At 43.3% G+C, this 13,751-nt stretch overlaps 1 protein-coding gene across 1 annotated transcript; it reads right to left on the minus strand.

Annotated features, from left to right (window-relative positions):
• Positions 1–69: 69 nt before the first annotated feature.
• Positions 70–13,520, minus strand: LOC5500400 (L-ascorbate oxidase). The gene is given in 12 exon segments (XM_048721703.1): positions 70–1,978; positions 2,599–2,837; positions 4,010–4,223; positions 5,280–5,312; positions 5,314–5,640; positions 6,285–6,624; positions 7,515–7,683; positions 8,216–8,355; positions 9,076–9,185; positions 10,055–10,183; positions 10,397–10,520; positions 12,137–13,520. Coding segments are annotated over 12 exon segments (2,214 nt in total). The 5' UTR covers positions 12,367–13,520; the 3' UTR covers positions 70–1,819.
• Between the last annotated feature and the right edge of the window lie 231 nt (positions 13,521–13,751).

Genomic DNA, 13,751 nt, shown 5'->3' on the forward strand with positions numbered 1-13,751 from the left:
TCTTCTCTGTGACATTGAAGTTCTAATTTTCTCCCTATTGGAACTGCTTTTTTTTTTTTTTTTTTTTGGTTTTTGCTTTTTTAACAAGTTTGAAAAGTGCTTTGTCATCGCGAAAGCTTTAATAAAGGCCGATTAAGACGCTACGATTTTTTCCTACAACCATCGCATGCGACATGACTTAGCTCTGATTTAGACACTTTTCGCTTACGTCTCAAGGAAATCGCGTACGACTTTTGCACTTTTTACTCGTCGAGGACTGGGGCCAACAACAAAAAAACCATGGCGGACCGTCGCACTTTTGCAGCTGCAGCAATTGCTGCTGCAATTTTACGCCGTAATAAAAACAAATGGAAAAAGACGAAGAAGGGTCAGAGAGAAGGAACGGCTGACAGAATGGGTCATATTGTTTAATCTTAGAGGAGCAACGTATGGCCAAAGATCCACGCCGACGATATCTTCGTATGGGGTATGGATTTCCGCCATATTTACGAACTAAAACAGTCATCGCCTCCCGTCTCTCCCCCTGAAAGAAAGATTCGCCTCAATGCTTCTGTTATTTTACCAAATATGGGCACAAAGTCGTAGAGTTTTGAAACATGATTCAAAAGTTCTACAACTTGTTCGTGTCGTAAGCTCTTGTCGTAGCGGAGTTGTAGAGCTGATTTAGACTTTGCGTCTTGAGTTTTATGCTGACGCAAGCGTTTCGCATGCGATTGTTATAGGCAAAATCGTATCGTCTAAATCGGCCTTAAGGGTACGGTATTACGAGCAAAAGAATTATCTAACTTGTTGCCCTTTCAACCAATCAAGCGTCAGACGTGTGGCTTGAGATGTGACGTCATTTTGATACAAGAAAAGTTGATTCATTATAGTAACACCCACAACATTCAAATAGTTTTGTTGCAAGACTTTGGATGGTTTTGTTGCTCGTATTACTGTACCTTGAGCAAAAACAGGGCAAATACAACCAGTTGAGGTGGGAATATTTTTATTTAAGACAAAAAAGACATTACTAAATATATTTGTGAAACTATCCGAAAGCCCGTGCTCAAAAGATTATTTTTGTTCACTCGTGTTGGTTGCCCCAGTGACCTTGACTGAAGAATTCGCTGTTTGACTGCTATTCAATTAGTAATTCGCATTCGATCACTTAACCAACTCAGTAAAAGCAAAATATACAATAGTTACATTTGACAAAGAAACGGATAATTCAGGAAAATAATAGCATTTTCAAACTCGAGGTCTACGTGTAAAATTCAAATATTTTAGACTTGGCAAGTTTGTCTGTTCTCTCGTTGAAAGAGCGGATGTAACTTTTCGTTGAAAGCGTGGAGAGGGAGACTTCCTCCATAATATGGAGGTTCTTTTTTTTTTTCTGTTATGGAATTTGCTTTCTGATTCACACACACAAATTCCTAAAAATGTGCAACATTTAGGATGTTCCCTGACAGAATGCCTAACTTTTGATTGGCGAATGATTACGAAAAGTACCTTGAGTATTATGCATAGTTATGAAAGAGGCGGTTATTTAGCTTAAGGTACGGTAATACCAGCAACAATACCATCCAACTTGTCTCAACCAATCACAAGCGTCAGTGTGGCTTGAGTTGTGTTGACGTCATTTTGCTATGAGAAAACCTGGTTCTTTGTGGTAGTACGCGCAACATTCACAAGCTTTGTTGAATAAGGTAGAACGACCTTCTACTTTCTGAAACAAACTTATTCAGCTTGCACCGTTTGTGTTGCGAAACAATTTTGAATGATTTTTTGCTCGTATTAGTACCTTTAGATAAGTCATATTGTGAAGAAAATTATAAAGTCACAAATGTACTCCTTTTGAAGAACTAAAGATGACTGCACTGTCACTTCCCTTTCTCTGTTTGACAAGTAAACAGATGCAGACGACAGTTACCACTAGCATCAGCACAACCAATAGAATGAGGACAACAAGGATAGCGGTCACGTGACCCACCAGGACCTGTCACACAGACACGTGATCAGATAAAACAATCATAAAAAATAAAAATGTATGTCTATCAAGATAGTTTATTTTAGGAACAAGTAAATTAGTCGACGTAGAACAAAATTAGGTGGAGTGAAAATGAAATTTGAAAACATAGTGAGATCAAATAAAATGAGATGAAATTGAGATGAATTTAGTACCTGAAATGTAAGCATTGTCTTAATTACACGAGTTTCGCGAGATTCTCGAAATATCACGAAATAAAAGTTATATAATATGTAAGATCTTGGTAGAAGACCGGCATCACTAAAGAATTTCAAAATGTTAGAAGCCATATGGCCCAAAGACCTGTGGTGGAAACTTGTGGTGTTCTGAAACGTTAGGGCCTGGGTGGATTTTTCAAAATGGCGGCCTGCGAAATCTTAGAAAACCCAAATTCCTGCAAATTTACGCAGTGGAAATTCACTCGACGTACACAGTTCTAAGGCGATTAAAAAGCGAGGAAAATGGTATTGAAGCAGACTTCCAAATATGGCATGTAATGTTCTAATAAGGATGAATTGACTGTGCAGCTGGAAAAACAAAAGTTAAAAAAAAAAAAAGATTTTAAAAAAGGCATCCAACCAAATGCTCACCTCACAATACTCGTCATTCCTCGTCTTGGTGACAAGAGGGGCATGCGCAGTACAACCTCCATCAAGACACTTTTCATTGCTTTTTAGCATATCCTGGAAGGCACTCTGCCCGAGAGAGAACTGCTGACAAGTAGGGAATGCAGGCGGGGCGGGAGGTTGCTTGGCAAACGACTCATTCAGTATCAGCGCCATACCCTCGGTCATGTGATTTCCCACGTGACAATGAACGAACCAATAGCCTTCGACGAAACAAAAAAAATAGTATAAAATCTAATTGAATCAGATTTCCGTGTAAGTTAGATAGATAGATAGATAGATAGATAGATAGATAGATAGATAGATAGATAGATAGATAGATAGATTAGATAGATTAGATAGATTAGATAGATTGCAGTATTACAACAAAATTTTAGGTTAAAACGCAATCAAAGATTATTATTATTACTATTATTATTGTGTATAGTCACAAATTCGGAAAACCGTTTTGTTTTAAACACTTTACAAAAACTAGTTATACTAGCTCTCAGTGAATAGTCCTGGCTTTCTGTGACTCGACATGTTGAAATTTACGGGTATAGAGTATTAGTAGTATACTCCAGGGATCATTATGCGCAACGCCCGTTTCTGGACATAGACTGATTCTTTCAATGAGTTCGAAAGTTATACTCCTTTCAGGAATATAGCAGGCTCAGAAATAAAATATTCGGGGGAGCACAATACAGAAACAATAAGAAAGTCTTGGGAGGGGTGTAGCCACGCCCCTACTGGTAGGGGGCAGCCACGCCCCTACCGGGAGAGGGGCAGCCACGCCCCCACTGGGAGGGGGCAGCCACGCCCTACTGGATGTGCAGCCACGCCCCTACTGGGGGTGCAGCCACGCCCCTACTGGGGGTGCAGCCACGCCCCTACTGGAAGGGTGCAGCCACGCCCCTACGGGAGGGGCAGCCACGCCCCTACTGGGAGGGGTGCAGCCACGCCCCTACTGAGTGGGGGCAGCCACGACCCTACTGGGAGGGGGCAGCCACGCCCCTACCGGGAGGGGGCAGCCACGCCCCTACCGGGAGGGGCAGCCACGCCCCTACTGGGGGTACAGCCACGCCCCTACCGGGGGCAGCCACGCCCCTACCGGGGCAGCCACGCCCCTACCGGGGCAGCCACGCTCCTACTGGGAGGGGTGTAGCCACGCCCATACTGAGAGGGGCCAGCCACGCCCCTACTGGGAGGGGTGCAGCCACGCCCCTATTGGGAGGGGCAGCCACGCCCCTACTGGGGGGGCAGCCACGCCCCTACTGGGAGGGGTGCAGCCACGCCCCTACTGGGGGGGCAGCCACGCCCCTACTGGGGGGGAGGAGAGGCACGTGTCCCCAGTGCACCCCCCTGTTACGGCCCTGCGTATTCCTATAGCACGCACCTGGATTCTCTTTACTGAGTCTCACGACCGTGTAACCGAACGATGGGACAACCACCGTGTCCTTTAGAGGGGGGTTGTCGAAATTGAGATCCTTGGGCTGCCCCGCGGACCATCTCTGTCGGCTACAGAAGTCGTTGTCGCAAGTGATGTCGGGATTGATGCCCAAGATTTGACCGGTCGTCTCGTTCTGCATGGGGTAGCCGATCTTCAACACCTGTTGATCAAATAACAGCAAAGAGAGCACAGATGAACTTGATTGAAAGAGTCAAAACTTTGATCTATCACAAAATTAATGGTTTTCTAATGTCCGGCTTATTTATTCCTATCTTATCTAGAATTTTTGAAAGAACTGATAGCAGGCCCATAGGGTTTGTTTGGAACCCCCCCCCCACTTGACTGGAAAATCCTCAGTAATGAAAGCAAACTGTGTGCCACTGCGAGCTAAGACGAATAAAAGAGGATAGAGGATAGAGAAAATGGTCTGTTAAATGGGTAAACGAAGCCCCTCTCAAAATCTTGGCTTCGGGCCTGGGGGTCGTTTCTCAAAACTCCCGGTTATAATCGGGCCCGTTAGGGTACCGGGAGAGTTTTCCGGGCGAGGAAGAGCGTTTCTCAAAGCTAGCGGTAGGGTCCCGGTTGTTTACGGGTTCCCGACAAGCAAATCATAATTTTCAGAGTTAATGAATAGATTGGCAAAATAATTATTGAATATCTATAAAAATCGTGGATTTGTTGATGTCTGTAGACAACTGGTACCCCAACCACTGCTGTGGCATCGGCACTTTAAAAAAAAAAAGACAAAAAACAAGTAGATAAAGTCTCATTTTGTAGCAAAACTTCCAATACCTTCGCAAAGTTGTTTACATTTTTTAGGCGCACGGTGACAGCTAAATGTCAAATCATTTGAGAGAAAAGAAACCTGATTGGCTGGTAGGGAATCCCATAAAATGATGTTAGCCGTGATTGGCCCCCTTCTTTCCGGGCAGTGGAATGGTTTTCTCAAGTGATAAAAACTCACTACAACTCGACACAACTTGAAAATGGCGATATTTAATCGGAAAAAAACCACCAAAGTTTGATATTTCAACTTGGCCAATTCAAGATGAATAGTTGATCTATAAATTCTTCTAAAAATGTTAAGGAAAAACAACGTTTTGGGTATCAATTTTCGCATTCAAGGTAATCCCCGGTAAGTTAACGGGAGCTAGGCCTGTACCTGTCACGTGGCCTGTACCTGTCACGTGGCCTGTACCTGTCACGTGGCCTGTACCTGAAAGCTGTGGCCATGGACGTGGACGGCTGAGTTTTGCATTGTTGTAGGAGTTCAGCACTAGATGGATTGTCTTCCCTGGTGGGAGTTCAACCACGTGGGTGCACCAACAGCCTTCGTCCGAACACGCCTTCGCGCAGTCCGTGAGTCCCCACGTGTCAGGGTCTTGGAAGAGCGGGGCCCGGGGACTAATGAACCTTCGCGCGTTGACAGAGGAGCCAATTGGGAAGCCAAAATTGAGAAAGACCTCGTGCACGTCGTCGTTGCGCTCGGGCTGATTGTCAATGACCTCGGGATCGTAGTATGTTTTGTCCAAGCGTAGGTCTGATACGGGGATACAGGTGTGGTGTGGAAACCAGACCTTAGGAAAAACAGTCCATCGCAATATCACAACTGAATTACTGGTTTAATGCGCTAATGTAACCAGATCATAGCAGGGGCGGATCTAGCTTTTCGCTAAAAGGGGGTTTTTGCTCAATGACAAAGGGGTGAGGTTCTTTTTTATACATATTGCCATATTGCTTTCTGGCAGCCAAAAGGAGGGGGGGGGGGGGTTAAACCCCCTGAACCCTCCCCCTAGATCCGCTATTGCTTAGGGAGAACAGTCCATCTCAAAATCACAATATCACAATGTAGCAAGATCTTAGGGAAAACAATACATTGCATTTCAAATGAACTACTGGTTAGTGTGCTAATGTAACCAGATCTTGGCTCCGAAACCTGCTCGCGCAAATAAGATCAATTCTCGCTCGGCTACTAGCGCAACTAAGCGCTTGTTAAGCAGGCTCGTCGGAGGTGTTTTGCAACCAGCGGAGGTGTTTTGCAACCAGCATAAAACTTTCTCGTTCTCAAAGCTTTTAAAAGCCTCTCGTCTGGTACAAGATGCAAAAAATTAATTATTAATGCATATTGATCATTTATTGCATCTTAAACTAGACAAATGGAAAACAATCTCAATTTCGCGTTAAAATGCACAGGACAACCATTATCTAGAAACCACCGTACCTTGCTGTAGATTCTCCACGGACAGTTTAGTACCACACAGGGGAACTCTTCGCTACATAATTTTTCTTCCGTCATCGGGTCCTCCCGACTGTCTTCTGATTCATACTGGAGTACGGCCCTCGCGTCCCAAACCCAGCCATCTGGGGGAGCACCTGGTCCAACGCCCGTCCGGAAGTTCACTCCCCTCATCCAGTAGCGAGTGTGTGTGGGCTTTGTCTTTGCTTTGAACTCGAACACGTAGGACTCGCCGTTTAAGATAATCGCAGAATCTACAGTGACGGGTTTGACGCGATGGCCATCACTTTCAACCACTGTCAGCTGATGCTGGTCTATGGCAAATCTGCGTAGGGTATATTTCGGATTATCAAACAGTAAAAGAGACAGATAAAAAGGTACAACATTTTTACTTGCATTTATCTCAATATTTAAAAAAACATTATTTGGGGGCCTTCAGTGCGCTATGAGAGCCAAAGTTTTTTTTGGAGATTCAAAAGCAGCCACAGGAATAATGTTTAGTTTCTTTTATAAAATTATTTGTGTGATGATCACGTGTTGATGTGTATGCAAGGCCATAGCAGGGGGTGGGGCACTAGGAGCATGTGTCCCCCCCCGTTATTACAAGGGAATAACAAGTAGGGGCGTGGCTGTGCCCCTCCCAATATTTTCTTAATGTTTCTGTATTATACCACCCCCCCCCCCCCTAATATTTCGAGGAATGCTACGGCCCTGGTATGTGTGTTGATCACGTGCTGCCTGTAGATGTGCGTTTACCTGTACGGATAGACGAGTCCCGTGTTGATCACGTGCTGTTGGTAGATTGGAAATTACCTGTACGGATAGACGAATCCCTTTTTGATAACGTGCTGCTGGTAGATGTGTTTTTACCTGTATGGATAGACAAGTCCCGTGTTGATCACGTGCTGTTGGTAGATGGGAATTTACCTGTACGGATAGACGAATCCCTTTTTGATAACGTGCTGATGCTGGTAGATGTGTTTTTACCTGTACGAATAGACGAGTACCTTGTTGATCACGTGCTGTTGGTAGATGTGTATTTACCTGCATGGATGGACAAGTCCCGTGTTGATCACGTGCAGCTGGTAGATGTGTATTTACCTGTACGGATAGACGAGTCCCGTGTTGATCACGTGCTGTTGGTAGATGGGCATTTACCTGTACGGATAGACGAGTCCCGTGTTGATCACGTGCAGCTGGTAAATGTGTATTTACCTGTACGGATAGACGAGTCCCGTGTTGATCACGTGCAGTTGGTATGTTGATCCCGGTTTGACCCTGAAGATGCTGAGCGGTGCAGTGTTGTTGCCATGGCGACCTTTTCCATTCACTAAACCCGACCAATAGTGCAAGTGGTTTTCAATCGTCCAGTCAAACATATAACCTGCAAACACACAACAATCGCGAATTCCCAGTCAGAGCACATATTTTGTGCTGCAGTGGTTATCCCAGCTATTGTTTAACAAAATTTGAAGATATCTTATTTTTATCAAACAAAAAGTCAAGTAATGAACATTATTCGCTTATTATATTATTCGCCCTTTCTGTTTGCTTCCTTCTCCATCTAACTACCCCCTCTTTGAGACGCGCATTGGTAAGAATATTCGCTACATATTTTCAAATAGTCATATTGCGGTGCACCACAAGCACTGAGAGAAATCTTTATTTCGCCTCTTTGAACGCAAGAAGATGTGAGGTGGGTTCTTGTGTTCTGTTGGGGGTTTATAATGTAACGTTAGATTACAAACCACACAACATCGGGTCATGGGAGGATAAATAATTTGTAGGTTTCAGCTCCAATACATTTTTTCAAACCATTCAGTCCGAAGGAGGGGACCACCCCCACCCCCCCTACTTCCGCCACTGATATAATATTTAATGCAACGTAATAGAATGTAATGCAATAATTCCCTTACTAAGTTTCTCATTGGCATAGAAGATATCCCCATATCCTTTCCGTGTTATTCGCAGTGGGTTTGAAATCTCTATTTCAGTGGAGTGCCATGGAAACCAGTCACTCAAAGTGATGACGTGATACGGCAGGCGGGGCAGCGACCTGGAAACGAAGTGTTCCAAGTTTGCTTTGATAATCAGGATATTAAATCCCACACGAATGGTTCAATCAAATTAGGGCTTCTGTTACTATCGAATCCGTTGTATTGCAACGCCGCATTTTCAAAACATCGGTTTGTTTTTGTTTTGGGGTTTTCTGTTCCGCCAGTCAAATTATTCTAAAGCCAATCAGGTTCTTGCCATCTCTTGCCTAGTGCAGTTGCCTGGCTTTCTGTCGCGACACTGTCTGGTTTTCGTCCAGAGGATAGCCAGTGAAGTGCACAAAGCGATTCTGATTGGCTCAGAATAATTTTACTGACGGAACAGAAAACCAAAACAAATCGTGTTTTGAAAACGCAGCGTCGCGATACAACGGATTCGACAGTAAGGCGTATTTCTATGTCAGAGCTTGAGCCTAATACTTTAAGGGCAACATCAAGGGTCTTGTTCGTCTGAAAAGAGCTCCTAGGCATGTTTAGGATTGAAATCGTTAGCATTTCTTGGTCACTGGCTATTGACTTTATTAAGGGTCTTGTTCGTCTGAAAAGAGCTCTGGAAATAGGTATGTTTAGGATTGAAATCGTAATCATTTTCTTGGTCTATGGCTGTTGACTTTGTGTGGTACTGCACCAATGGAAAATCTCCTTTAAATATATGAGAGCTCTTTGGGCCCCAGTGTTTTTTTATTGTCACCTACGGGGGCTCTATCGCATTAATTTTCTACCTGTGAATGATCAGTGCACCGTAAAGCCCGTCAGATTTCTGGAGCTCAAAGTGCGAATGATACCAATGCGTCCCCGGCGGGTCAGCGATAAATCGATACTGGAAAGATTGCTAGAAAAAAAAAATAAATGAAAAAAAAAAAAAAACATCAGCAAAGTGTCCCAATACATTTAACTCTGTCCAAACGCTTTCTTCTGTGGTTTCATATCGACAGTTATCATCCACGTAATTATCGCCGTTACCGTCACTATTAGACCTTGTCCCCGAGTATTCGTTTTCTATTGATAACGCAACCTTTTTTTTAGATACAGGTATCGTCCACACGTTATCCCGAAGACGATGAACTGAAAACGGAACTATTATTTGAAATTGTTTCCAGAATGTAAAACTTTAAAAACGACACCATTTGGGTGCCGTGGACGGACCAAATCGGGCCTATTCGATGATTCACTTGGCGCGCATGATTCAAACAAGAAAAAAAATGTTTGCGCTGCAGGTCGTACCGTTTCGTATCGTATACTTTGAGTATTCGTGTGAACGTGCCATCATAAAAACGTTTCAAGTGGACGCGGGTGCTTTTGAGAACGGAACGAAAAGGTACGTCGGGACGGGTCATTACCAGCAGCGGCATTACAACCCAGCAATCATCAATGTAATTGTTATCAAGATTTCCCACACAATCCTTTAACACACATACACACCACAGGCAATCCACACTACATACACGTACGAGGAGAAAGACCACAAGTCACGTGACGCGTTACCTTGGCCTCGATTGGCAATCCATACTACGTGCGCCCACAAGGAAAAAGAACGCAAGTCACGTGACGCGTTACCTTGAACTAGATTGGCAATCCAAACTATGTGCGCCCACAAGGAAAAAGACCGCAAGTCACGTGACGCGTTACCTTGACCTGGATTGGCAATCCAAACTATGTGCGCCCACAAGGAAAAAGACCGCAAGTCACGTGACGCGTTACCTTGACCTGGATTGGACACTGGCTTATGTACGCGACTCCATCCATCCATGGGTTACTGCGCATGTGCACTCCATGCCAGTGAATAGTCACGCCTTCTTTTAACAGGTGATTGACGACTGTCACTACAACCTGAAACAAAAGAAATCTTCCTTTTTGACAATGATTAAGTTTAATTAATTCGTACCAATTTGGATTATTTTTTCCATAAATGTTACCTCAAAGAATAACCTGGAATTGATTTTACCTATGTCTTATCTGTCTGATCTCTTACCTCGGCCCCTTCAGTGACCTCAATAGTCGGACCTGGGAAATGACATTAACTATATTTGTCTGATCGCTTACCTCGGCCCCTTCAGTGACCTCAATAGTCGGACCTGGGAACTGGTCGTTGATAGTGATGATTGTTCTATTGATGCCGTCAACAGTGTGCACCTTGTCCAAAGGAATACTAATGTTTGGTACCGTTCTACACAAAGAAAAAGACGATTTAAATAGAAAACTTTGTTCAGGGGGGCAAGCCCGAGGTATTTATTTTGCTCGCTTCAGCTGTCACTCGAAAACAAACACTGAAGCGTAGTAAAAATGGCAAGTGATAAGGCTAAGCTGATGGAGAACGGCATCAAATAATAAAATTTAAGAGGGAGAGAGAAAGAGAGAGAGAGAGAGAGAGAGAGAGAGAGAGAGAGAGAGAGAGAGAGAGAGAGAGAGAGAGAGAGAGAGAGAGAGAGAGAGAGAGAGAGAGAGAGAGAGAGAGAGAGAGAGAGAGAGAGACAGAGAGAGAGAGACAGAGAGAGACAGAGAGAGAGAGAGACAGAGAGAGACAGAGAGAGAGAGAGAGACAAGGACAGAGAGAGAGAGAGAGAGAGAGAGAGGGGGGGGGGGGGGGGGGGTAGCCCAAGCTCTGTCAATGAGTAATTTGAACTATAGAAATGATAAAGGAAATTCTAATTTTCACCGAACATCGCTAAATGAAACGTCCCCAAATATACGCTTTAAATCTTTTAAACGTGGAAATAATAGACGACTACAAGTACTACATCACGCTGGAGTGAATTTATTACATTTTAAGAATACTAGCATAAAGTAACAACACCATAAGTCCTCTCGGTCAATGAGCCGGTCGATTCAAATCACTCATTGACCGAGCTTGGGGTACCTGTGTATACACAAACATAGTCGATTGTCGAATCTTCATTTGCATGAACTTGCATTAATAATGGTTCATAATACAACGTTATAACGAGCCCCAGCTCCTAAGCTCCTTAGCAACGAGCTCTGGATCGCGCAGAGATGGTACGTCTCGCGTACCATCTCGACGTTGGGCACCCTGGTTTCTAGTAATGAGAACATTCCTGCCCAACACATAGGCTGTCGTAATCTCTAAGTGTGGGGTGAGGAAACGTGTGCTTTATCTGTCAACGTATATGACTTTTGTCAGTGTGTCTAGTAGTCCAACAAAGCAATCGAAGTAAGGGGAATGCGGAATTTTATCGTGAATTCCGTTAGGAAATGTGAATTTCAAAATGTGTGACGCAAAGTACGTAGGGTACAAACCAGGTTTTGCTCCGATAGATTTCTGGTTAAGAATTATTTTTGGAGGGGTCCAAGCGTAAACTACAAGGCAAAACGCATTATACTAGGCTTATATTCGCGCCGCTTTCTTTGATATCTGTTTCTCAGTTTGTATTAAAAAAAACCTTCATTATTAGGATTTTTGTAATTCGCTGATCAAAACGAGACAACGGCACCCTTCTGTGTTTAACTCTTTTATTGGAATAGGGATCTGTGTAGTTCTTTCTGCGTTCCACATTCCGTTAAGACGAGCTTAGAAATGTTAGTAGCTGCTCGTACGGGACACGAGACAAATGACTTATGGAAATCCCTTTTTATGCGAAGTAAACTTCATAATCATTCTTTTCTTGGAATCAAACAATGTATTTTGCGGAGTTTCTCTCACTATCCTGACCTTTCCCTGTCTACTATCAAGTCTCTAATACTATCATGACAATATTATAACAAATTTGATCATATTCAAAAATTCCCTCACGCAAAGCGATAGCGTAGAGAGGACATCAGCCATACCTGTGAAAGCCATGTGGAGTGGCAAGTAGAGACAAGGAACCGTCGTCTTCGAGTTTCACTTGGTACGCATTATTAGCGTCCGAGGAGTACATCATGGTCTTCGTCTCCCGCACAACAAACTCGTACTCGCAAATCGACTTGGTGCATATCTCCGTATTAGAAACATGGAACATTATAAACATTATAATCGAGCCGACCGCTTTCCTTATCATTTGCCAATTAGTGGCCATATTGAAAAGATTTTTTGGCTCGTATTTTACTGCTCAAATGATAAAAGAATGTGAAGCTCCTTCTGTTTTATTCAATAATAATAATAAGTTATAAAGTTAATCCCCCAGGGATTATTCCTTTATGCAGCAATCTTTTAAACGTGGAAACAATAGACGACTACAAGTACTACATCACGCTGGAGTGAATTTATTACATTTTAAGAATACTAGCATAAAGTAACAACACCATAAGTCCTCTCGGTCAATGAGCCGGTCGATTCAAATCACTCATTGACCGAGCTTGGGCTACCTGTGTATACACAAACAAAGTCGATTGTCGAATCTTCATTTGCATGAACTTGCATTAATAATGGTTCATAATACAACGTTATAACGAGCCCCAGCTCCTAAGCTCCTTAGCAACGAGCTCTGGATCGCGCAGAGATGGTACGTCTCGCGTACCATCTCGACGTTGGGCACCCTGGTTTCTAGTAATGAGAACATTCCTGCCCAACACATAGGCTGTCGTAATCTCTAAGTGTGGGGTGAGGAAACGTGTGCTTTATCTGTCAACGTATATGACTTTTGTCAGTGTGTCTAGTAGTCCAACAAAGCAATCGAAGTAAGGGGAATGCGGAATTTTATCGTGAATTCCGTTAGGAAATGTGAATTTCAAAATGTGTGACGCAAAGTACGTAGGGTACAAACCAGGTTTTGCTCCGATAGATTTCTGGTTAAGAATTATTTTTGGAGGGGTCCAAGCGTAAACTACAAGGCAAAACGCATTATACTAGGCTTATATTCGCGCCGCTTTCTTTGATATCTGTTTCTCAGTTTGTATTAAAAAAAACCTTCATTATTAGGATTTTTGTAATTCGCTGATCAAAACGAGACAACGGCACCCTTCTGTGTTTAACTCTTTTATTGGAATAGGGATCTGTGTAGTTCTTTCTGCGTTCCACATTCCGTTAAGACGAGCTTAGAAATGTTAGTAGCTGCTCGTACGGGACACGAGACAAATGACTTATGGAAATCCCTTTTTATGCGAAGTAAACTTCATAATCATTCTTTTCTTGGAATCAAACAATGTATTTTGCGGAGTTTCTCTCACTATCCTGACCTTTCCCTGTCTACTATCAAGTCTCTAATACTATCATGACAATATTATAACAAATTTGATCATATTCAAAAATTCCCTCACGCAAAGCGATAGCGTAGAGAGGACATCAGCCATACCTGTGAAAGCCATGTGGAGTGGCAAGTAGAGACAAGGAACCGTCGTCTTCGAGTTTCACTTGGTACGCATTATTAGCGTCCGAGGAGTACATCATGGTCTTCGTCTCCCGCACAACAAACTCGTACTCGCAAATCGACTTGGTGCATATCTCCGTATTAGAAACATGGAA

This window comes from Nematostella vectensis, chromosome 14, assembly GCF_932526225.1.
Source record: "Nematostella vectensis chromosome 14, jaNemVect1.1, whole genome shotgun sequence".
Taxonomy (NCBI): Eukaryota; Metazoa; Cnidaria; class Anthozoa; order Actiniaria; family Edwardsiidae; genus Nematostella; species Nematostella vectensis.